At 41.7% G+C, this 24,193-nt stretch overlaps 1 protein-coding gene across 12 annotated transcripts in view; it reads right to left on the bottom strand.

The window, feature by feature from the left end:
• DENND1A (DENN domain containing 1A) overlaps positions 1 to 24,193 on the bottom strand; it is a 497,055-nt gene that overhangs the window by 195,058 nt on the left and 277,804 nt on the right. For all 12 annotated transcript variants that reach the window (XM_037164241.2, XM_037164477.2, XM_037164323.2 and 9 more), the window contains one exon: positions 9,920 to 9,965. In XM_037164241.2, coding sequence (XP_037020136.2) covers positions 9,920 to 9,965 — 46 coding nt within the window. The remainder of the gene's footprint in view (positions 1 to 9,919; positions 9,966 to 24,193) is intronic.

The following is a 24,193-nucleotide window of genomic DNA, read 5'->3' as shown; positions in this document are numbered from 1 at the left end:
ATAAAATCGTTGCAATCAAATGCTGAAGAGGCAGGATATATTTGTCATCACTGGACCTTTCAAACCAGTTGGTGCCAAGGTTTAACATGTTCTACATGGTTAAAGACATGCATGCCCAGGAGTTTCAGCAGCTCCAATCTGAAAGCTTTCAGCCCCCCCCCCCATATTTAGGTTTATAGAGGAAAAAAATTTAGTCAGAACACATAAACCTGTGGAATGTTGATAACTTCTAACCACAAGAGAACTTTAGTGTCTCTGTTCATCATACCTAGAAAAACCCTGAGCCAATGCCTTTGATTCCAAACAAACACAATGTGGTGGCCCCTCTCTTTCCCTGGTCATTAATGTCTGAATTCAATGGGGGAAAAAACACCCACTTCTTTGGTAGCCTAGGTGGCATATATCTTAAATATTCAACTTTAAATTCATTTTGAAATCATCTGAGAAGGGAACAATACATAAGGAAAGGCTTACAGACTTCAGTTTTAGTCACGTGTTTCTCCAGGGCGGTTTAAGTTTAGCACAGACAGCAGTTTATGGAGAAATCAGTTTTGCAGGGGAAAAAGTTATGGTGACTACACAGAGTTTGACCTCTTTGTATAAAAGTATTATTAAGCTTATTATTCTTCTTCAAAATGACTATTGGAAATGCTTTATTAATAATAATATCTACTGTTACATGACGGCCTACTAATGTGCATGGAACTTTAGTCCTATTGTTTTGAATTGTCATCACTCTGAGGTGCCTGTCCCCACTCTACAGATGGGAATGTTAAGGCACACATGCACACAAGCTCAGTGACTTTCCAAAGCTGCACACAGACAAATGATGAATCTGGGATTCAAACTCAAGCTCACTGCCTGTCCCCAAAGCTCATGGTCCATCCCCACTTTTCCCAACAAAAGCAAACAAAAATCAAACAAAAAGACCCCAAACAATAACATGCAATAATCTGTGCAGAAAATGCTGGGTTTCAGCTTGCTTACACATTGCTGTGACTCATTTAAAGGCCTTCTGAATCAATTATTTTAGGTCATTAAGAGGAAGTTTAATTTGGTTGACAAACACCCCTACTGTGGTGACCTCGCATATCAACAACAAATGCCTGATGGTCACAAACTCGTACCATGAGTCTACTGAGCATGGTGTTAAACAAAACCACATGTGCCCAGATTCCAAGTGGGATTTGACTAGGCCAAGGGTACCGCTCTTCAATCATCACACTGCTGGTTTCCAAGCTCGCACAAGCCCCGCCCCTAATCACTTGCAAGAAGTTTATGAAAAGACACCAGTCCTATGTGGCTACACTCAGTTAAAAGTGCCTTTAAGCTAATGTCAATTTATAAAAAGTCACTCATTAAAAAAATACAAAAAGAGGCTGAAAAAGGGCAGAGCCGATCCTAAGCAGATGTCTTTTAGCCCGTTTTACAGAAAAATGATCAGTTCTATACCCACATAATATAGATACATGCATATGGTAGTCCTCCCTGCTTTCCACAGTTTCAGGTACCTGTAATCAACCATGGCCCAAGAATCTGGTGAAAAGTTCCAGATATTTTGAAAGAGAGAAAGAGACCATATTCACATTTTTATTACAGTATAGTTATAGTTATTTTGTATTAGTTATTGTTAATCTCTTACTGTGCTTAATTTATAAATTAAACTTCATCACAGGTATATCTGTGTAGGAAAGAACATAGTATATATGGGTGGGTCAAAACTAGGTTTTAGTTGTGTATATGCAAAAAAGAGTTTATTCTTGTATCATTCTTTATTAATTATTATATTATTTTTCCATACACACAACTGTGAACCTACATATAGGATTTAGGACTATCTGTGGTTTCAGGACCCACTGGTGGTCTGGGAATGTATCCCCTGCAGATAAGGGGGGCAGCTACTGTAGAAATTTCCATTTTAGGGTACCTGACACATGGTAGGCAAACATGGTAGGCTAAATTTTCTCATTAACTCCTCACTAAAAATGCTTATGAAGTGAAGAATCTACTCATTTTATCAGAGAGGAGTCTGAGGCTCAAAGAGGCACCTTAACATCCCATCTGCAAAACCTGCAGGTTTCAAAGTGGTGACACTTAGAAATCACAGGGCTCAGACGCAATGGATAATGGCAGACCTTCATTCAATGGTTGATATTATTAGTAAATATTCCCGGTAGGCATCTCTTAAGAGAGTAACATAACAGCAACTCTGTACTAGGATGTGTGTTTAGACTCATCTATTAGTGGTGGGGACAGAATCTGAATCGGGTCCACAAAACACAGGGCCCAAGAGCTCTTTCCATTCTGCTACACAGCTTTGGCACGCTACTCCTTAATCTGACAAGAATGTGATTGGTTCAGGCTTCTCTTAATAACAATTTGTAAACTTGAAGTTTTCTTTGAAGTGAGTTTTAACACTGCTAAATGGAACCTACGTATAATGACTGGCTAGGTGATGAAGAGAAAATTGGAAAACAAAAGCATCAATGATGGTTTCATATTTTCTACTGGGATTCTCCCTAAAAAAATTACTCAGTTTTTTTTCTAAAATATAACAGGCTTATCTCATCTCACAAGAGAACATTTCAGTCACAACAAATTAGACTGAAAATGTACTGACTGCAAGAGATACTTCAATCAGCCAGAAGTACTTGTTCCCTTTGATTACATAAATTACTACTACAGCTTTAAATTGTTTTATATTAACTAATTCCAACATTAGGGTAAGTGACATTTAAGAATCACACGCATTTTAAATGCAGATGCAAAGAGGAGGAAGCTCCCAGGGGAAACCCATCAGGTGAAATCCATGACCATCTGAATGCTCCGGATGAGACAGAGACTCACACGTGATGGTTTCGCATGATAATGTAATTTTAATTTTACTGATGAGACTGGAGCCCTGGGGAGGCTAAGGAACCCAGCCCAAGTCCCAAGCATACTCAGAGCTTTTCTCTGGAGAAGCAGGAGGCTGCTGGACTAGAGCTCCCCTGGCCCCACCCACCAGAGGCCACCCTGAGAAGGAAAGGCTCAGGTGAAGGCCAAAGGTGGGGCTCTCTACCTAGGACTGGAGCTGGGAGAGAAGATCCACACAGCCTGATGGGAGGGTACACAGAGCAGGGGCTCTGGGGGCTGAGGGACTGGGTGAAAATTATATTACCTCTCTGAGCTTCGGCTTCCTCCATTTGCAAATACAGCTATCTCATACTGTGCAGAGAGATTCTGAGAAAAGCTCACAAGCGAAAAGAAGTGAAGTGCCTGGCACAGTGTGTGGCATTGAGCGGGGACTCAGAAGATGTCCGTCTCCTCCAGCCCCCTCCCTTTCTCGCTAAAGCTCTCTCCATGAACCGATGATGGAAACTACCAGGTGGAATTTTTCATGCATGTGTCACCTCCTTATAAAGCACGAATATAATTATTTAGAGCTACAAAATAGCTCTCACATGCAATTTCTCAATTCTTGTGAAGACACATAAGCAAGTCACCACTGATAATGGAATATAAATAGGGCTCAGAGTTCTGCACCAATCACAGCATTACCAAGTGTGCACTAAACCTAACTACTGTCTACCTGTGGAGTCCTGCAAAGAAGCAAAATGATACAATGGCAAACAAGAAACACTCTTCTTCACTCACTATGAAACTGTTTAAAAATAAATATCCTCCAAACGAACAAAGGATTAAAAACGTTCTATGCTGAGGGAAAAATAAGGATAGAAGAGACCAAGATGAACTTTGACTTGGCACCTGGATGCTGTCCCTGGGGTTGGTGGCTCTGCACTGCTGCAAGCACTTGGTGTATCTGCAAAACTAGCTTCTAGGAGCCCCAGCTAAGCCTTCCCAGATACAGAATGGTGAGAAAGGGAGAGGACTGCTGTGAGATTGGCCCGTGTCCTTGTGCACCCATCACAGGCCTCCTGAAATTACACTGAAGGGGAGAGGTAGTGAGCTCCTGTGGACATGGTACCTGGGTCTCACTCCCCCTGTTCCTACTGCCTAGAACTATCACTTGGTATATTACCTACATTTATAACCACAAACTAGGCTGTGGAAACACTATCTAATTCATAAAAAGTAGTTGGAAACAGAGAGGAAAAGTCAGAATCTAGTAAAAGTGGTGCTTAAAACCACGAAGAAAGTCATCACTACAAACACTTCTGCCACGGCTTGGTAGCAAGGGAACCATTCGGAAGCTTGGGTTTGGGACGCTAACACATCTGAATTTTATATACGTGGTCGTGGTGTGTAATTTACTTAAGAATTACCTTGATCTTTACAAATATCAATTTACTTTATTAACATGGTTAAGCAGTTTCCAAGCATTTTATATGGAAGGACTGTGTTTCTAATGGCCCAGAAGGAGAAGGCCTGACCATGTCCCTCCCCTATTTACACTCTTCAATGGCTCTCTGTTGCCCTATAAAGTTCAGACTCTTTAACGCGGCTTACAAGGCCCTGGATGGCTGGCCCTTGCCTGCCTGCCTGAGCTCTCCTCTCTCCCTTCAGCCTTATGTTCCTATCAGACACTGAACTACTCAGACTTCCTGGGAAACTCCTTGCGCAATGCTTTAGGTCTTTGTAGATGCCATTACCTATTCCCCTGGATGAATTCTTATTTATCTGTTAGGTGTCAGCATAGACATTCCCTTCCTCTGAGAAGCATAGCCCTGCAGGCTAGGTTCGGTGTCTCCCCTCCCAGAGCTTATGGCATCCCAAAATCACAATGACTTTCTGCTTGCCTACATCTGCTCAAGACAAAACTCTGTGAAGTCAGGATTATATCACATTCATCATTCTGCATAGGCTTCTGGTATGGGGCCATGGCTGCTACCCAGAAGGCTCTCCAGACATTACTGTCAATGGGGAAGTTCACTGCACATTCACCATAGGCCAGACATGCTGGACATACACAGGACTCATGTATGTAATCCTTACCGCAATTTGGAGATGGGTACCAACCGCTACTATGGATGAAGAAACTAACTCACAAAGTATCATGCCTTACGTTACCCCAGAAGGGGAGTGGTCAAACGGGACTGTTAGTGCATTTATCAAATTCTACAAAAGCACCACTACCATCCCTGGTACAATGCCTCTAGTACTGCAAACTAGGAGAAAAATAGGCAGGCACCAATTTTGTTCAAACTCTTTTTCCCTAGGAAAAGAGAATGATGATGATGATCCTTGGAACCTAAACATCTCTGAAACACAATTTTATAGCCATCAACTTAACCATGTCAATGGCTTTAAGGCCACTGACAAAATAAAAACAGCAATGCTTATTGGTCTTTGTTGAATTCTTTAGGTGCCACTCTTCTAGATACCCAGTAATCATATCTCCCTGGATCCTCCAACAACCCTCTAGGGGAGGTAATAGCCATTGCCCTCATTTTACAGGTGAGAGAAAAGCTCAGAGGTTGATTACCTTGCCTAAGAGCACACAAGCAGCAAGTAATCCCCAGCCCACCTGATGACCTTTCCCCTTCACTGCCTCTCTTGTCTGGGTCGAGCTTCATTTACAGGCTAACCTGAGCCTCTGTCTGGAACTAGGTCATTGCTACCACCTTTCCTCTTTCTTCTTTCCTGACCATTCTGCTACCAGGAATGATATAAAATACCCTGATGTCACTCTGAGACCAAGGCCTGTATACTAGGCCTGTACATCAAGCAATGTAAGTGAAGCTTACAAAGGAAGGTTTTCATTAAAGGAAGGTTACCAAAAAGGGGAAGCACCAGCTACGAGACAGGACCTAGAGCCTGCTTGCTACCAGACATGGCACAGAAGAGGGGCTACAGAAACATCTCCCGAGCTAAACTGAGGCTGAGAAAATAGAAGGAAACAGTCACTGTGCAATCTGGCCATGTTTTGGCATTTCCTAGCTGCCAGCTAACATGATCATTTTCCCCAAGGAGAAACTAGGTCAAAGCCAAAACCTTGGATGTCCTGCTAACCTACCACTAGACTCAAAGTAATGTTTGCTTAAATGACAGAATGATACAAAAAGGCAGAAAGGGGGATAAGAATAATGATGACCTATATACGTGTCACTTTAGAGAAGCAGTTTTCAACAGGTGTGCCACGGCACACCGATGTGTTGCAAGGATTTAAAAAACTCGCAATATCTGACCAAGCAGGGGGCTGCTGTCTTTCCCCTCAGACTATCAAATTAAAAAATGACAACAGCCAACACAACAATAGCCTTCTGGTGTGAATGGATAACAATTATACTTATATTTTTGTCAGATTGGCAAAATTTTTTGGTGTGCCCCAGAATTTTAGTAATTAGCTTATATGTGCTGTGACATGAAAAAGGTTGAAAATTGCTGCTTTAAAAGGAAGGCAGACTCTCCAAGGTTACCATTTAACAAAGAGCAAGGGTAACCTGTTTGAGCACAAAGACTAGAATTAGGTCTTCCCCCAAAATAACTTTTTTTCAAATGAGAATGCTAGGTTATAATTTATATTTCTTTTTGTGCAACAAATTTGAGTGTCATAAAAATGGTTAAAAAGTCTTCCTATGGTAGCTTTTTCTAAACTTTTATGAACATCTGCCACATTCATTTGAAGTTTAAAAAATTCTGGCACATATGCAAAGGCATAATAAGGTGCCTATAGCTTTCAAGAAAAAATAACAAGACAGTCAAAAATAAGCCTTTTGCTGAATTGCCAGTGAGAAAACTAGTATGCGGGAGGAAACGGGCCTTCCCGAGCTCCTTCTCCAAAGAGCTCTCTCTTCTTTGGCCCCAGGTACGGGCTCCTCCTTCAGTACTATAGCCCATAGTTCCTGGAAGAAATCTCACAGTAAGCATCCCTCTCATCTGAAGGGGAGAACAGAACCACATAAACCCAATCAAAAAGCACAAACAGAGCACTCCAAGTCTGAGCTGAAATCCATAGGAGATCAGAAGACTAAATTCCAAGATTGCTAGTTCACACTGCCTAACACACCCAGGAAATGCTGCTTTGTTCAGAAAGTGTCTTAGTAGGCTTCAAGTGTGGGGTGACTATTTTTCTTTTTCTTTTAGTGCTGACAACATAGGAATTCAGCATGGCATATTCCTCTCCTACTTTAGTTAATTGACAGGGATAAGATTTATCCAGCCTGTGCTTACTGAATATTCTTGCTTAGAGCCTTTCAAAGGCTGAGCAGAGTTGACCTATACCCATTCACCTAAGTGCAAAACTGACTCAAATTTTAGCTTGAAGACTTGTGCATATTTTGCACTGCCTGCTTTACTAACAAAAGGCCTTGTTTTAAATTACTCAGAATCATATAAAAGTAAACAATTTACTCCGTTCATCTTTAATCATGGTGCTGGGCTCTCGGACAACAGTAGTGCCTGCTGGAGGACTCTGAACGTGCTCTGGCTTCCAGCATCTCAAGCACTCCTTCAACCCTTCTTTCCAAAAAGCACCTGCTTGGGTCCTGCTAGGTACTGAGGACACCATGGCAAACGAAGCACAGTCCTCATTCCCAAAGAACTCATTCTCCAAGGGATGGTGAAGAGGAGCAAACAACTATCACCCAGAACAAGAGGTACAGTGAAAGCCTATGAGAAAATAAGAGGATTTCTTAAAAGAGCTAGAGAAGGGTAGGGCTTAACCTCGCAGAGGAGTGGGGATGTGGGCAGGGTCAGGGCTCAGTGAGCACACTGGCTAACAAGGAAGAGTGAGAAGACAGAAGGCTTGACAGTAGTGGAGAGACTGAGAACTCAGGGGCAGCGCAGAAGGAAACAGGAAGGCAGGCTACTAAAGGCAGAGTGACCCAGTGGAAGTCAACCCACTAAATGCTGAGACTATGAACTGAATTTTATATTCACCTTCAGACCTTCAGGACCTAATAAAATGTGTGGAACATAAGAGGCCTTAATTTTGCTTAGCAAATGAATGAATAAGGCTCTATAAGAATCCAAGAAAAGTGAAGAAAATGTTAATGAAGGCAGTAAGGGAAAACAGGCGAGAGACATATCGGAGACTTGGTGACTGTTTAGAAAGAAAGAACAAGGAAGAGGAGCACTCAGCAATGCTCAGTGTGTCCCACTTTGGTGACTTCACAGACAGTGGTGCCATTCACAGGGACTAGGAACACTGGAAGGAGAGTGAAGTAGCTTGGTGTGTCCGTGCGTTTGGGGAACACTGAGTTTGAGACATCTATGGTACACGTAGGTGAAGCTGAACTGGCACTTGACACGCATGGACCTGTGTTCAGAGAGAGGCATGCTACTACTATTAGAATCACAGCTGTAAGTGACTGGCATCACCTTGGTAGCTGAAATAGAAAGCCTCTGACAAGATGCCTTGAGGGCATGAACAGAAGAAAAACAGGGCAAGACAAGAAACTTGGACAATGCGGAAGGTAAAGGGACGTGAAAAGGAATCTGAACAAGCCTTGCTGGAACAGTCTGGTGGGCAGGAGGAGAGACAGAAAGGAGCTGTGGACTCCAACAGACCAAATGGTCTTCGGATTAGTGTTTCAAACTCTGTAACAATTGGCACCAAAGACCTATCAGAAAGTGTTCAATTTAAAATTTTCACACAGGAGCTTTGAATACACCCCCAAACTTGACAAAGGTAAAACACAGAAGAAATCTCTTCAATCTGATCCGAATACATCAGCCGAGATAGTCCGTAAACTGTGTGATGTATGTGCTCAGGGCTGGGTGATGACAAGGAGGAACTGTTAACAGAATGCAGGAGCCACATGGCCGTCCTGTCAAATTAGAAATTTGAGCAGATTTCTGTGGTCTATTTTGATCAAGATTCTCAATGTCAAACAAACAGGTTTTTCGATAACCAACTTGTTTCATTTTCGTAAGCACAATAGCACAGTGTGCAACAGTTAGTGAAGAAGCAGGTGGTCCTCGTCGACGTGAAATGAAGGGAACAGAAGAAGAGAAGTAGCACTTCCTTTAAGACATGCAAAGCATCATCACAGACGGATATGGCTTTAGATTTTCCCTCTGAGAGCTTAGCTCCTGTACAAAGCAGGCAGGCCCCCCAACTCCCACCCCATTTTGCTCTGGTACAAATTTAAGCTCTCTCCTGAAGAGGGAAAAGCTTAGGGTTCAGATCTACAAACCAGTGGCACTTACAAAAGCACAAATAAATCTTGTAAAAGAATTGCTATTTAATTGGTACAGCCATGCAGAAAGCAATCTGGCATCAGATTCGTAGTTTTGACCAAGCATTTCTTAGGGATTTTAGCTAAGGAACTAAGTCAAAATGCAGATAAAACCTTATGCATAAAGATGTTCGCTGAAATGCTATTTATATTAGTGAAAAATCATAAACAACCTAAGTGTCCTACAATAATAGAAAAATGGTTAAGTTGTGATATATCCAAACTGTGGAATGATAGGTAGCAAACTAAAATTTTTTCTTACTGAGAACAAATAAAAACATGTAGAAATCCCCATGCCATAATATTAAGTGACATGTAAAAACATAAAATTATATATAAAACACCTATCAATTATGTACATTTATACAAAATATATATTCATAAAATAAAGGCTAAGAGGAAAATAATAAAATGCTAAATGGCTGAATTTAGAATGGTAGTGCATGTTCTAGTGGTTGAGAATAAACATCATTTTGAAAAGCATATCACTTCCCTTCCTTGTCCAAACCCTTGAGGACCTTTTCGCTCCTGCCTCTTTGAACTTCTTTCCCTCACCCATGAGAACTGACAGTCTCCAGGTGAAGAGGAAAAGCACTGGAACCAAGGGCCCCAGGGAAAGGGTCAAGCTGAGCACCCAGCTCTGTGCAGCTGGGTAGGGGGCACTGTGAGTGAGGTGCTGCTTCCATATGATCTTGCGTGGAGAGTTGTTGTAACCCACAGACCGCATCTTTTCCACTGCCACCTAGCAAAACAAAACAGCGAGTAGAGAGATCTGGGGAGGAAAGGAGCCAACTTACCTCCATTAAACTCAAGTGGATTCCTATGAGGTAGGGCATGGGAGCACTGTGAAGAGAAACAGAGACACATAGCCACTTTAATGTCTGTTGCTTCTGACAGAAAATTACAGATGGTTCACTATTTGGAGAAAAACTGTTTTAATAAACGTATGCACAGTTACATTTCCTTTCACAACAAAAATCCTAATGTGACATTTTGTTCCCAAGCTTTGAAACGTCAGAAGAATTTCAAACTGCAGGCGGCACTGGGAGCTGCACGGGGGGGGGGGAAGACAACTGACACTGGCATTAGACCCTAAATGGCAGCTAGGCAACTGCATGGCCTCAGCTGTCTTATCTTTAAAATGGGATCTTGGAAGAAAACTGGTAGGCTGCTATCAGAGTAAAAGAATGCATACATCAAATGATTAGGGCAGATCCTGGTACAAATGGGAACTACTACCGCCACAATTACAACAGAAAAAGCAGTTGACAAGGTTGAATGGAGAATGATTTTTTATTTTCTCTCTCCCTCTGCCATTGAGATGCAACCTCACAGTCTGCTCTGATTCAACAAAGCTCATGGAGAACTCCAGCACATGTGACATCCAATGCCACCACAATTCACAAAGCCCCTTTCAACTACTTCATTCACAGGGCAATGGGTTCCTAAGCTGGTGACTGAGCGGGAGAGGAGAACCCAACTCCAAAGGTTTGAAAAATTGGGCATTATGGATCGACTCCCGTGTACCCATGTGCACACACACATGTTATCATTTATGATGTTACTTACCAATGATAAATGTGCTGGGTATTATATGAGGAAGTTCAAATTCATCTTTCCTAATCCACACAACCACCATACAAGGGAGTTATTATCCCCATTTTATGGAGGACACAGGCCCAGAGAGCTTATATCACGTACCTCATGCCACAGAACGAAGTAAATGACAAACCTAGAATGTGACTGCAAAGTTCCTTCCTCTGTGTCATACAGACTTCGCAACACTGAACCTAAAATCCCCAGGCCCTCCTCGTACACGAGGTTTTTCTTGGAGATAGGGGATTTAAGGTCAAGGAGTAGGGAGGGAGGGAGCGATTGGCAACTTTTCTATATGAATTTCTGGTGTGTAATATATCCTGTGACAGGTACAAAAGGGTATTTTATGAATCTAGAGGAAAGACACCTGGCTCAGACTGAGATGACCAGGATGGTCATCTCTGGGGTAGCTGGGGAAGAGGGAGTAAACTTATAGGATGGCTTTCCTGGAAACCAGGCTGGGGAAACAAGTAGTGGGAAGAAATGAGAAAGGAGAGGTGTGCTTTCAATTTAGTACTAAGGATTTTAGGCTTTTATCCTGAAAGCAATGGACAGGCAATGAAGGTTTTAAACATTAGATGTGCACTTTAAAACTGTTCAAACATTTAAAAATAAGAAAGGGCACAATTTCCTCATTACCATTCGACAAATAAAATCCTTCAAGCAAAAATCATTCCCCAGAATATAAAATGTCCTCCTTACTACAGATCTCAGCAGTAATATATCTTGGGATCCTGTAAAACAGACTTGAATATTAGCAGCACAGTTTGGGAACTATTCTTCTGGAAGACTTTTGTATTTGACAATAGCCAAAGAAAGAACTATACACACCACTGCAGTGAAAGTGGAGTTGTCTTTTTTTCTTTCTTCTTCTCTCTTTTAAAAAAAGGTATCTGCTGTGCACATTCAGCTTCTCTTCGCTTCCAGGAGCAAGGAAATGCCCTACAATATTTTTTTTTCACTTAAACTGTAAACCATTAGTTTAGCTGCCAGCTACACAAATGCTTAAACTTCCCAGTGTGCCTGGCTTTGCTACCCAAGTTTTTTCCAGTGTACACTGAAATGAATGTGTTTCTAATTAAGTAGCTTCAGGAAAACGACAGCTTCAATGTCAAAAATACAAAGTCTGAACCCTGGCAGGAAGTCTTAAGACTACAAATGTCTCATCTAGTGGAACCTTGCCTAATATAATGAAAGGAAGCAGGAAGAGTGCGGAATTAAAAAAAAAATGGACACTTATGAATGTGTCAAGAAGCACAGCTTAACACACAGGAGGGAGAAAAACTCAAATTCATAGCGTTTAACCAAATCTTAGCAACTTTTCCAGTCCCTATGTTCAATCATGCAATTGACCAATGACCCTGAGTTTTAATTAGCATTTCAGAACTAAAATTCAAAAAAAAAAAAAAAAAAAAAAAAAGAAGAACTAACGCATGGAAAAAGGTATTTCAACAATTGTGAGAAAATACCTACTGCAAAAGCCCCTGTACAATTCAATACAAACACAGGCCCTCATCTGAAAAAGAAATATTTCCTAGAATTTTAAATACGAGGTTTTAATTCCATGCCCTTTTGTCCTGCAATAAAAATCAACGACATCCTGAAAGAGAGGAAGAGCGGTCGTACAGAAATGACTGTAAGAAGGGACAAAGTGGCGCTCACTCTTCAGCATCATTGGGTAGGCCTTTTCTGATGCCCAATAATTTTCCAAAGAGTAATTGTGGCCTATCATAGAAATGTAGTTTCTAGCCAAGTATTGTTAGGGCTGCTACAGCTCTGTATTTAGAAAATATTTAAAACACATTTATTCTGAAATCACAGTAGCTCCATGTTTTATATGAATGCAAATTTAGACAAATACCTTTTACGCCGTTGTTATTTGCTTACAAAGCCTCAAATACTTCCCTGAATCTATTGCATTTCTGCTGCACATATATACTAATTACAAATTCCAAGTGGGAAGAAGGGGGAAAAAGAAACCTGGAATTTCCTTAACATCTCAATATAGCAAATATGTAACTGGGTAATTCTAGGTGTGTTCTGAAAACAATTTCTATTCTCATTATACAATACCTCAATAGTCATGACTGCTACCGCCTCATTTTCTTTCAAAACCTGTTTTCTATGGCTTTTTATTGTAAAGAGAAAATTTTCTGCGAAAAGAAATCATTCACCCATGACAATGTCATCTTAATACAACTACTTTTATTTTTGTATTGTTCTCCTCCAATATTGGCTGACATTAACAAACATTTTTCCTCTTAATAATACTCTTTACTATAAAAATTTTTTTACTGTTATTGAAATACATTTGTCTCCATTTTCCCCCCATCACTCCCCTCCACCTGCCAGCCATCCCCACCTCCCCTCCTCGATCCTACCCTCCTTTGGCTTTGTCCACACGTCCTTTATACATGTTCCTTGACAATCTTTTCCCCTTTCCGCCCATTATTCCTTCCTACCTCTCCTTTGGTTACTGTCAGTTTTTAACAATCATTTTATATCTTTGAAATTATAGGGTGCATATATTTTACTGTCTTCTCCTTGGCTTCAGTGACATTTCTAATGTGTTTACTACAATCTTTGTGATTATTTTAAAAACTGTAATATTCCACAAAGTAGGATGTACCGTGATTTACTGAACACAATTCTTAGAATTAGACATTCATTTAGTTGCATCCATTCTTTTCACTGTAAGTTATACTTAGTGAAAACAAACAACTTCGTGTGCATAAACTTCCAAATATGGTATTAGTAAATCAAAGGGCAAGATTGTTACATTTTTTGTTATATCTTGGCAAAGTGCTTTCTAGAACAGCAGTAACTACCCCAAGGGAAACCTTTCAGGACTGTTGCAGGAATTCGAGATAACCGATAAAGCGCCTAGCACAGGAGCAGCGTAGGCTCAGTAAGTGACCATCACTATGTCCAGATGGGTTCTCTTTTAGCCCTGGCATGGCCTGCACCTCTGGACCCACCTCTTACCACATAAAGAATGGCTTCCTGTTCCTGCCCTGGTTCTGATGGACACCTGGCAAACCCTGGTGAGGATGGTCAAGACTCCATGATCAACATAGGGTGCTGGACCTGTATCCTCTCTACACGTGGGTTTCTCACTCCAAGCACATTCTCCTACCACCTGTCTACTTACTGAGTTCAGTAGGGTTGCTTATCACTTTCTTCAGAGGCAACCTTTACTCTTGATTTTATATACACCAAGAAGGCAAAAACTACCAGTTAAACTATGATTCATTACTTTTTTATCATATAGAATGACAAATATTGAAGAGTCCTTATCACTCTTGAACATACATTATAAGGGAAATATAAAAAAATGAATTGGTTAAGCTATTCCTAAAAATGCTCTTCACATTCAGAGTCTGACTCACTTGAATCATTTTCTGATGCACAGTCATCAATGTCCATGTTTTTCCAAGGTGATCTCAGTAACAAAACGTAATAAAACTTCATCTACTAGAAACTATCTTCCTTAATTGGGTTCCCAAAAGAACTTGTTTACTGCTTTTCAAGAAAATATGAATGCAGATATCTGTTTCACTAGTAGCAAAAATACAACATGGTTCTCTGTTCTGGTATCTTTCAGCATTCACAGTGACTTTACATTTCAATGCAGAATTTGGGTGTAATTTTGCAGACATTTTAAGCGGCAATTAAACACAACATGTGCAGAACCAACAACGCACATCATTAAATTAAAGTGGCAATAATATTAATAGCTATGACCAAGTCCAAGCATAGGCATGTCTTGGCACCTGTGTCACAACTGCCCTATGGTTAGTAGCAATTGTGGGCTCCATTGTACATCTCTGGGTAGCAGAACAAAGCATATCTGCACTAGGTCTTTGTTCTCTAAGAATTATTGCACTGACTTCATCAGTCACATCCTGGAAGAACAAAAGCTATTCTTGTTCCCTTCTCCCCTGCAAAGGAAAGGGATTCTTTTGCTGGTGTCAAGGCAGTGACAATACAATGACCTTAACCTGAAAGGTATGTTCAGTTTGAATTCTCTTAAGGGGAAAAGGAACTAATATTTATTGACTTACTATAATCCAACTGCTTAATGCATTACTCAAGGCAACTCTGCAATGCAGCATTATTTTCCACATTTTCAGAATGGGAAATAGGCTCAGAAAGGTAAAGCAACTTCCCCCAGGTCACATAGCTAGTACATAGTATGGTACATGTACTGGGTTTGAAAACCCAGAGCTGTTAGACTGAAAGCACATGTTGTGTCTATGGTGCCCCATGGTGCATACTTAGTATTTCAGCCAAAGGAAAGGAGAGAGTACTGGTACACTACAGGGTCCATTCACCCAATCCTCTTACGAATTCTAGGCCTGGGATGTACACCGCTTCTCTTCCAGGTAAGTCCTACAGCACGAGCTCATTCCTAGCAATGACCAAGCATGAATATGGATGCTACAGACTTATTAATGGCCCAGTAGTTCCCACTCCTTATTACTGTACTTTTACAGTTTAATTCCTTTCCCCTATAACTTGAGCCCTCTTAATTATTTTCCCTTGAGGTCAGCAGCATCAAACTGGAAGGGAATCAGGTGAAATAAAAAAAAAATACTAGCTGCTCAAATACATAAAATACAGCTTCCTGAGTCCTGTCTGGTGTGGCTCAGTTGGTTGGAGCCTCATCTCATAACCGAAAGGTTGCAGGTTCAATTCCTGGTCAGGGAACACACCTAGGTTTTAAGTTCAATCTCTGGTCTAGGTGCATACAATCGCTGGTTTGAGCACATATGGGAGGCAACCAATGAATATTTCTCTCTCACGCTGATGTTCTTCTCTCTCCCTTCCTCTCTCTCTAAAAAACAATGAAAAAAAAAAGTCCTCAAATGAGGAAAAAAAATACAGCTTCCCGAGACAAGGAAGGGAGGGGAACATTGGGTAGAGGTAGGAGGGCCCCGACCCCAAGGTGAGCAACACCTCTCCTACCTCAGAAAGGAACCTGTTTAGAGCTGCCCAGGTATTTTGAAGATCTGCTGTTTGTCTTTTCCTTTTCCTCCATAATCAATGCATAGTTAGCATTACAATTTACACGCCACAGCATCCACCTCAATTCGGAGACACACCACCTTCTTAACCAAATAACCTCACAAGCCTTTCCTCACTTCCCCTCTGCTCAAGGAAAGGAAAACTCTGCAGCAGGTCTTACTTGTTTGAGCTTTGCTTTGCTTTTTTCCTTTTTGAAAAAGACACAAAAGTGTAAACAGAGCTTGTTCTAGCGTTTTAAATTCTGTTCTGAAATAATGAGGCCTGGCATTGTTAGAGAGGTTCAAGGACAAAAGAATGGGAGTAAGAACAACAACAAAGACCACACATCTTGTTGAAGAACACAAATAATCATAGCTTGGGACTTACTGAAAGTGACCCAATAGATTGTCTACAGGCTAATATAATGGCCAGTGCTGTACAGGAAACACTAAGAGCAGTCATCATTTGCTGCACTAAGGTCTAGACTGGCATTTTCCTATTAGTTTCTCTTGATGACAGTGTGAGGTAGGTATTATTACTACCATCATCTTGTAGATGAAGAAGTGAAGGTTGGGAAGCTAAACAACTCATTCAGTGCACACAGCTAGTAAAAGGCAAAACTGGGACTAGAACCCAAGTCTGTTTTGCTAAGATAAAACTTACTGTTTTCCAGACCAGCACTTGCCTGGCTGGGAAGGAGGAGTGGAAAGAAGTTCGGAGGTTTTCTCGAATATGCTTCCCCAGGGCTAGCTAGCAGCTGTGCTAGTCCCTGGCCCCTCCACAAAGCTGCCTGAACACCCTGTTCACCATAGGCACCACTCCTTCCAAACCTGCCTTGGGCTCTTTGTGGGCGTCAGTCCCCTTCTTCCCTTAAGTCCTGCCTGCTAAGCCTGTGCTACTCCTTCAAGTACTACTGCTCAGAGAACCTCAGTGGTTGCTAACACCTCTCTTTAACAAGCTTCTATCTGGGTTGTCCATTTGGCCTAAGTCATGTGCTAATTTGTGTGATTGTTCTAGATTATCAGTTACAAGAAAATCGAACTGGTTCCTGTTTCCTGGAGTCTCCACTGGTCTCATGCATAGATCAAGAAGAATAAAGACAGCAGGGCTGCTATGTACTGAGTGCTCACCAAACACCAAAGGCTGTGCAGGAGGCTTTAGCTAATTTATCTCACTTAATCCTCAAACAAATCAATGTGTACCTTTCATTTTCTAGATTAAAAAAAGGGGATTCTGGGAAATTTACAGTGAGGTTAATAGCAATTTCAGCCCAAATCCTTCTACTTCAGTGTCTCTTATGCTATTCTTGCTAAATAAATACTACCTTTTCTTAACCATTATGCTATGTTAAAAAATGGAGAACTCTTGGTCAAGATGGCAGGATAGGTAAACAACTCCTTGCACAACTACATCAAAATTACAACTAAAATATAGAACAACCATCACCCAGAACCATCAGAAATTGAGTTGAATGGGAGTCTGACAACTACAGAATTAAATAAACCACATTCATCCAGACTGGTAGGAGAGAGAGAGATATGGGATGGGCTGGTTCCAAATGCATGTGTGTTGGATAAAAATTCAGGAGGGATATCTGGGGAGCAAGGAGTCCCAGCTCCACACTAGCAACCCCCAGCCCAGAGAGACAGTGTCAAAAAGACAAGTCCCCATAAATCCTGGCTACAAAAACCAGTGGGGACTAAATCAGCAGAAGAAAGTTCTGGAGTTCCAAGCAGTTCCTCATAAAGAACCCACACACAGACCTATTCAGACTCATTCCCTCTGAGCTCCAGCATTGAGGTAGCGGTTTGAAAGGCACAAGTGACACACAGAGAGGAACTGAAGTATCTGGCAGCAAGGCAAGAGCTGGGGACAGCTTTCTCCCAGACAGAAAAGCAGGCAGAGCCCACTGCCCCCTTTCTCAGCCCCCTTCCCCGCTTACCCAACAGAACCAAAGGTCTGGCAGGTAGGTGTCATATCCAAGACTCTATCAACCTGGCTCACACTGTATGCCCTGTCCTGGAGATCCCCTGAGACTCCATCCCACCCAACTCACTTGCACACCCAAAGTATTAACAGTGACTTCTCCATATAAATGGCTGGTCTTGGCTCATGCTTTACAACTTCCTAAATCCTCTCAAACAAGCAACAGCCAGCCTCAGTGAGCCCTAGCTCCCCACCCTGCTCCCACCTCTTAATAAGTGGCTCCAGGTCTGTCACTAGCAGCAGCCAGCCCAGATTTCACAGCTTAGCTTTGCCTGGGAATCTCAAGCCCAGCACAAGTAGCAGCTATCTCAGATTTCTTTATAGCTCAGGCAGGGTGGTCCTAGGCAGAATACAGGTAGGGGCTAACCTTGGCCTGTACCACCCAGGAAACCCCAGAGCCTGTGCACCCAGTAGACAAACACAGACAACATCAGAGCACTGTGACTCTGCCCCTGCATAGCTGATCCTCCACAGAGGGTGAAGGTCAGTGGCTAGTAGTCAGAGCCAGACTTTCCAGCTGGCTAACCTGGGTAAATCCCTTGACTGACCTGCCAACAGCAAGTGAGGATCAATCACAAGAGGAGGCTGTACTCAGCCCACACAAAGGATGCACCTCAAGTACCCATCTTGGGTGATAGGAAGGCTGTGTCACTGGACCCTATAGGATACCTACTATATTAAGCCACACTGCCAAGATAGGGTGTCATAGCAGCTCTACCTAATACATAAAAACAAACACAGGGAGGCTGCCAAAATGAGATGAAGAACCATGGCTCAAATGAAAGAACAGATCAAAATCCAGAAAAAGAACTAAACAAAAGGGAGATAAGCAATCTATCAGATGCAGAGTTCAAAATACTGGTTATAAGGATGCTCAAGGAACTTAGTGAGGACCTCAACAGCATAAAAAGATCCAGTCAAAAACAAAGGATACACTAATTGAAATAAAGAACAATTTATAGGGAATCAACAGAAGAGTGGATGAAGCTGAGATTCAAATCAATGATTTGGAACATAAGGAAGCAAAAAACAATCAGAACAACAAAAAGAAAAAAAGAATAAAAAAAATGAGGATAGTGTAAGCAGCCTCCAGGCTATCTTCAAGACGTCCAACATCCGTATCATAGGGGTTCCAAAAGGAGAAGAGAAAGAGCAACAAGTTGGAAATATATTTGAAAAAAAATATGAAAGAAAACTCCCCCAGTTTGGTGAAGAAAATAAACATACAGGTCCAGGAAGCACAAAAAGTCCCAAACAAGATGGATGCAAAAAGGCCCACTCCAAGACATATAATTAAAATGCCAAAGGTTAAAGATAAAGAGAGAATCTTAAAAGCAGCAAGAGAAAAGCTATTAGTTACCTACAGGGGAGTTCCCATAAGACTGTCAGTGATTTACCAAAGGAAACTCTGAAGGCTTGAAGGGACTGGCAAATATTCAAAGTCATGAAAAGCAGGAACCTACACCCAAAATTGCTCTACCCAGCAAAGATACCACTTAGAATCGAAGGGCAGATCAACAGCTTCCCAAACAAGAAAAAACTAAATAAGTTTATCATCACCAAACCATTATTATATGAAATGTTAAAGGGACTTATTTAAGACAAGATCATCAAAACTATAAACAATAAAATGGTGATAAATACATACTATCAACATTTCAATGTAAAAAACAAACTAAGCAAACAAGAACAGAGACAAAAATCACCATACAGAGAGTGTTTTGATGGGTGACAGATGGGAGGGAGGTGTAGGAGAATGGATGAAGAGTTGAGGGGATTAAGAAGTACAAATGGGTAGTTATAGAATAGTCATGGGAATGTAAAGTACAGTATAGGAAATGAAGTAGCCAAAGAATCTACACACATGACCCATGGATATGAACAATGGTGTGGGCATTGCCTGAGGGAGTGGGGGGAGCTAGGTACAGGGAAACAAAGGGGGGGAAATGGGGACAACTGTAATAGCATAATCAATAAAATATAATTTTTTTAAAGATTCTAATTAAGTAGAAAAAACTCACCCCTTACAATTCTTCAGTTATGAATAATGATACTGGCCCATAAATAAAAATTGCTTTTCCATGTTTAAGAAAAAATTAAAAAATGATTATTTGATATTTATAACTGAAAAATAAAATACCAAGTGAACACTTCATAGCCAGAAGAAAATTACATTTGCCTTACTACCATCAATGAATTAAGTGATACTCTTTTTTGTTCTAAACAGGATTTAAGGCAGTTTTTAATGAATATGTTCAATACTGCAGTTGAAATAGGAAAAGAAACGGGGACAAGGTGCCCTGGCTGAGGGGACTTAGTTGATTGGAGCAGCATCCCATACACCAAAAGGTTGAGGATTTGACCCCCAGTAGGGGTGTATACAGGAGGCAACTGATCGATGTTTCTCTGTCTCTCAAATCAAAACAAGAAAAAAATGCAAGCTGGGGTGAGGTTAGTACTGCACTTATGTGTTGTGATGTTCTGCACACCCGCTGGGGTGCCCGCAAATGTGTCTCGGAGCCCTCCAGCTGCCAAGCCTAAGAGGGAAACAGAACCATAATGTGATTCATGGTGTCCATAGAGAAAACTGGCCATTCAGATGCTTGAGTTTTTAAAAAGCAATGGGGAGGGGAGAGAGAAAATTAATATCTCATGATGTATTTGTTATGTGTTGGTCAGTCAGTCAACAAACATGTGTCAGGCATCACAATGGGCTGAAGCTAGAGAGGAGTTCTGTTCCTTACCTATTTGGAGCTTATGGTTAACAACAGACATTAAACAAGCATATTCCTGTATGTGTGTAAGCTGGTGCTGGGACACTTACAGGGTACTGCGATCCCCTCATTTCATCCTTGCAGCAATCTTGAAAGCCTCATTTCCATAATTTACAGAGGAACCTTTGGCTCAAAGAGGTGAAGCAACTTGACAAAGGTCACAGCTAGTGAAAGGCAGAAAATACTGTGTGAAAAGTAGAAGAGGTGCAAATGCCATGAGTTAATTAAGTTTTCTTTGAGGAAAAGCTGTTTAATTTTTTGCCTGGTTTCCAACCAGCCCTCCCTGATTCATGATCAACAGCAGAGGATGAGGATCCATGAGAGGAAAGAGAGATTCTAGATTGGGAGAGGAGGCAGAGACTACCTAGTTTCTACCTGCAATTTTGGCAGCCAAAACACAGGGCTCTCCACAGTAGAGGAGCTCAGTGTGTGTGGAGCTGGGCAGTGGAGATGATTTGCTAATTTGAGACAGGTGTATACCACTGGAGCTACTGGGTGAAGGGGAAGAGGGAGGACAATGCCCTTTGAGTGTGGCCCTGTGGCTTTGTGGGGAGTAGTAACTCTGGGGGTTGAGAGAGATGCCTTCTAGAGCTACAAGGCACTAAACTCAACTGAATGAACACTTGAGTTACAAAAATAATGCCTGGAAGAAAACTTGTAAGGTCAACATCAAAGCCTGGAGCAGTCCGCACTTCTGTGCCTCCTGTATTTACCGGAAGGAGTCAGGCTTGGAAAACATCAGGAAGGGCTCAGTCGCTAAGACCACTGCAGCAGAATAAGTTAATCACAGAGCAAAGGTCAGGAGACGGGGCTCTGATGGCCCCAGAGAGTTCAATGAGAACCATAAGAGCTAGAGCCAGCTGCAAAGGGGAAGTCTCAGGTTGTCAGCTACCAGCAGCTTACAAGACTCGTACAAATGCAGGAATGAATGAGGTACAAAAGAAATGAGGAGAGAAAAGAGCTCTGTGGAATAACAATCAAGAGAAAGTAACAAAATAAACAAAAAAATGTAGAAGGTGAAAATGCAACTGGTAATAAGAGAAAAAGATTTTATCTTTTTTGTGTTCCAGGACTAAGATATGTCACACGCCAAGATGCAAAGTACCCAATTTCCTTCTTAGTCTAGCCTAAAAGTCTTTCCAATGTTTAAGGGGAAGACAAACCCACAGTTGAGAAATGATGCTGAGCCCAACACTGTGCTCATGCTTCATATATTCTCCCTTGGTCCCCAACTCAGAGAGGCAAGGACAGGTCACGAAAGCCCTCACACAAGGTGTCCTCCTCCACAGCTGCAGCTTCTGTGATGATGGCATTACATAGCCTGTGGGTCTTGCTCTTCTGGTGACCGGGGCCATACCTAGAATGTCTGTTGCAGAGACTACCACACTGTGCCTTAAAAGCTTCAGTTTCCTAAGCATTAGATTTAAGAGAGGCTCCGGGTCAGGGAGAAGTAAGGAATGTGTCCCAAGAGAAGGAAAACCAGGCTTGGTCATATAAGTAGATATCAGAGCCAGCTCTGTCCCATGGAGGCTAGTTAGAAACTGGGCCAGAGAGGCAGGCTGTTGCCCTGCACCACATCAGGCAGCAGGATGGGGCCTGGGAGGTGGGATTGGTGGGCAGGTCCAGGCACACAAATGTAACTATTGAGGAGATGGAGAGCCACTGGGTGGGGTGGGTAGGCTGCAGTCAGGTTGGACAAGCAACAACCACTTTCCCCAACCAGGGATGGGTCATTCCTGTGGTAAAAAGACACCCTGCAGGTCTCAGCATCACTGTGGGAATATTGCTGCAGAGGCTGGAGGAGAGCTGTCTGCTATACTAGCTAGCATCTGCTAAGTCAGGTGCACCTCGGAGGGACCAGGCGAAGGGGTCTGATGCCAACCATCTACACAGACTTCTCATTTTTATAAAACAGTCAATTTTGCTTTATATACTTTTGGAAGGTTAAAAAATGTGCTTTTTTTAAATAACAAGGATGAATTACCCTACTAACAATAATTAAAGAATACACTAAAAATGTAATGCATCTGGAACTGGATGGTTGTACAACTTTGTGTACTAAAAACTACTGCATTGTACACTTTTAAAATGCTGTATTTTATGATACATGAATTATATTTCCAACTAAAGAATCAAATAGAGAACTTGGAAAGACAGTTTTCCTACAGAACATATAATATAGCTAGATACAGATTCCTGTAGAATCTACAGTACAGAAAATGCAAGGGGCCCAGACTCTTTTCTGGGCCCATTTTCCCACCAGGAAGATAGTTTACTCAGAAACTGTCCAAAGCTTCCTGCAAAGGCTCCAGGCTCTGCTGAAGGAAATAAACGTGCATCTCGATGTAGGGCTCGGTGACTGTCATCAAACAACTTCTTTTTAGCTGCCTATTTGATACCAGACTCTTATGGAGAACCGTGCTGTTAGCTGTATTCTTGTGGGTGAGGAAACTGAGACTCAGAGAGATTATGTCACTCACCCAAAGACATTCAGTAGGACGAGAGCTGGCATTTGGACCTAGAACTCTTTTCTACTACTTAGCCTTTCTGTTCCAACCTCAGGGTCAAATTCAGCCAAATCTTACTTAGGAATTCACATAGAAATCTTTAGTTTCCTTCTGTCCAACAAACACATAATGTTTGTGCACTTCCTAAGCATCAGGCCCACCACATCCCATTTTCCTTCTTCTGCCTGAAGCAGAAACCCAGGTCCTCTCCCTCTCCTGCCTCTCGCACAAGGTCCTTGTTGCCAAGGTTCCATCCTGAGCAGTGGGCCTGTCTTGATCCCTTGCTCCTTCTTAGCTTAAAAAAAAAATTTCTGTTCTCCGATTCTTGCCTGGACACTTGTGTTCTTTTGTGAAATAATGTTTTCTCAAATCCAGAACCACTATAAGCTCTGACCTTCCTATGCCCAATGCCAGGGACTTAGTAGGCACTCATAAATATTTGCTGCAAAGTGGAAATGATATACAGTTTTTTGCTTACTTGTTGGAATTCAGTATTTAACAAAACTTACATAGCTCAGAGTTAGGTAACGGGCTTGGAAAACATCAGGAAGGGCTCAGTCGCTAAGACCACTGCAGCAGAATAAGTTAATCACAGAGCAAAGGTCAGGAGACGGGGCTCTGATGGCCCCACAGAGTTCAATAAGAACCATAAGAGCTAGAGCCAGCTGCAAAGGGGAAGTCTCAGGTTGTCAGCTACCAGCAGCTTACAAGACTCTCATACAAATGCAGGAATGTCTACCTGTCTACCACACCTGTCTACCTCATCTACTTCCACCCAAACTCCCTTGCCTTGGTGTTGTGAATTTCAATAGGATTTTGGGAGTCATATATAGTCATTAATAACAAAAATAGTGCCTACTATTTATGGAGAACCTGTTTTGTGTCAGTAGTAATTACTATTCAAATTTGACAAAAGAGAAATTACGTTCAGTGACCTCAAAGCTGGTATATGGAGAAGCCAGAACCAAAGCCAGGTTTTCTGGTTTCTACCACATTTTGTTGACTTCTATTTTTGCCACCAAGAATATTAACATTACCACTTATTTTAGCATCAATTTATTCCCTTTGCAAAATTTCATGGCATCAGTGAAGATAAAGATTAGAATGGAGGCAGCTCTGATCATCCAGATGTCACTTCACAGCTGTGTCTAGTGATGCCCTATCACCCACGTGGACTGTGCACCCTGAGATCAGGCACATT

This window comes from Artibeus jamaicensis, unplaced genomic scaffold (genome assembly GCF_021234435.1).
Source record: "Artibeus jamaicensis isolate MK-2021 breed Jamaican fruit bat unplaced genomic scaffold, CSHL_Jam_final contig_471, whole genome shotgun sequence".
Taxonomy (NCBI): Eukaryota; Metazoa; Chordata; class Mammalia; order Chiroptera; family Phyllostomidae; genus Artibeus; species Artibeus jamaicensis.
Note: the sequence above shows the minus strand (reverse complement) of the source record. Positions and strands in the feature narration are given on the sequence as shown.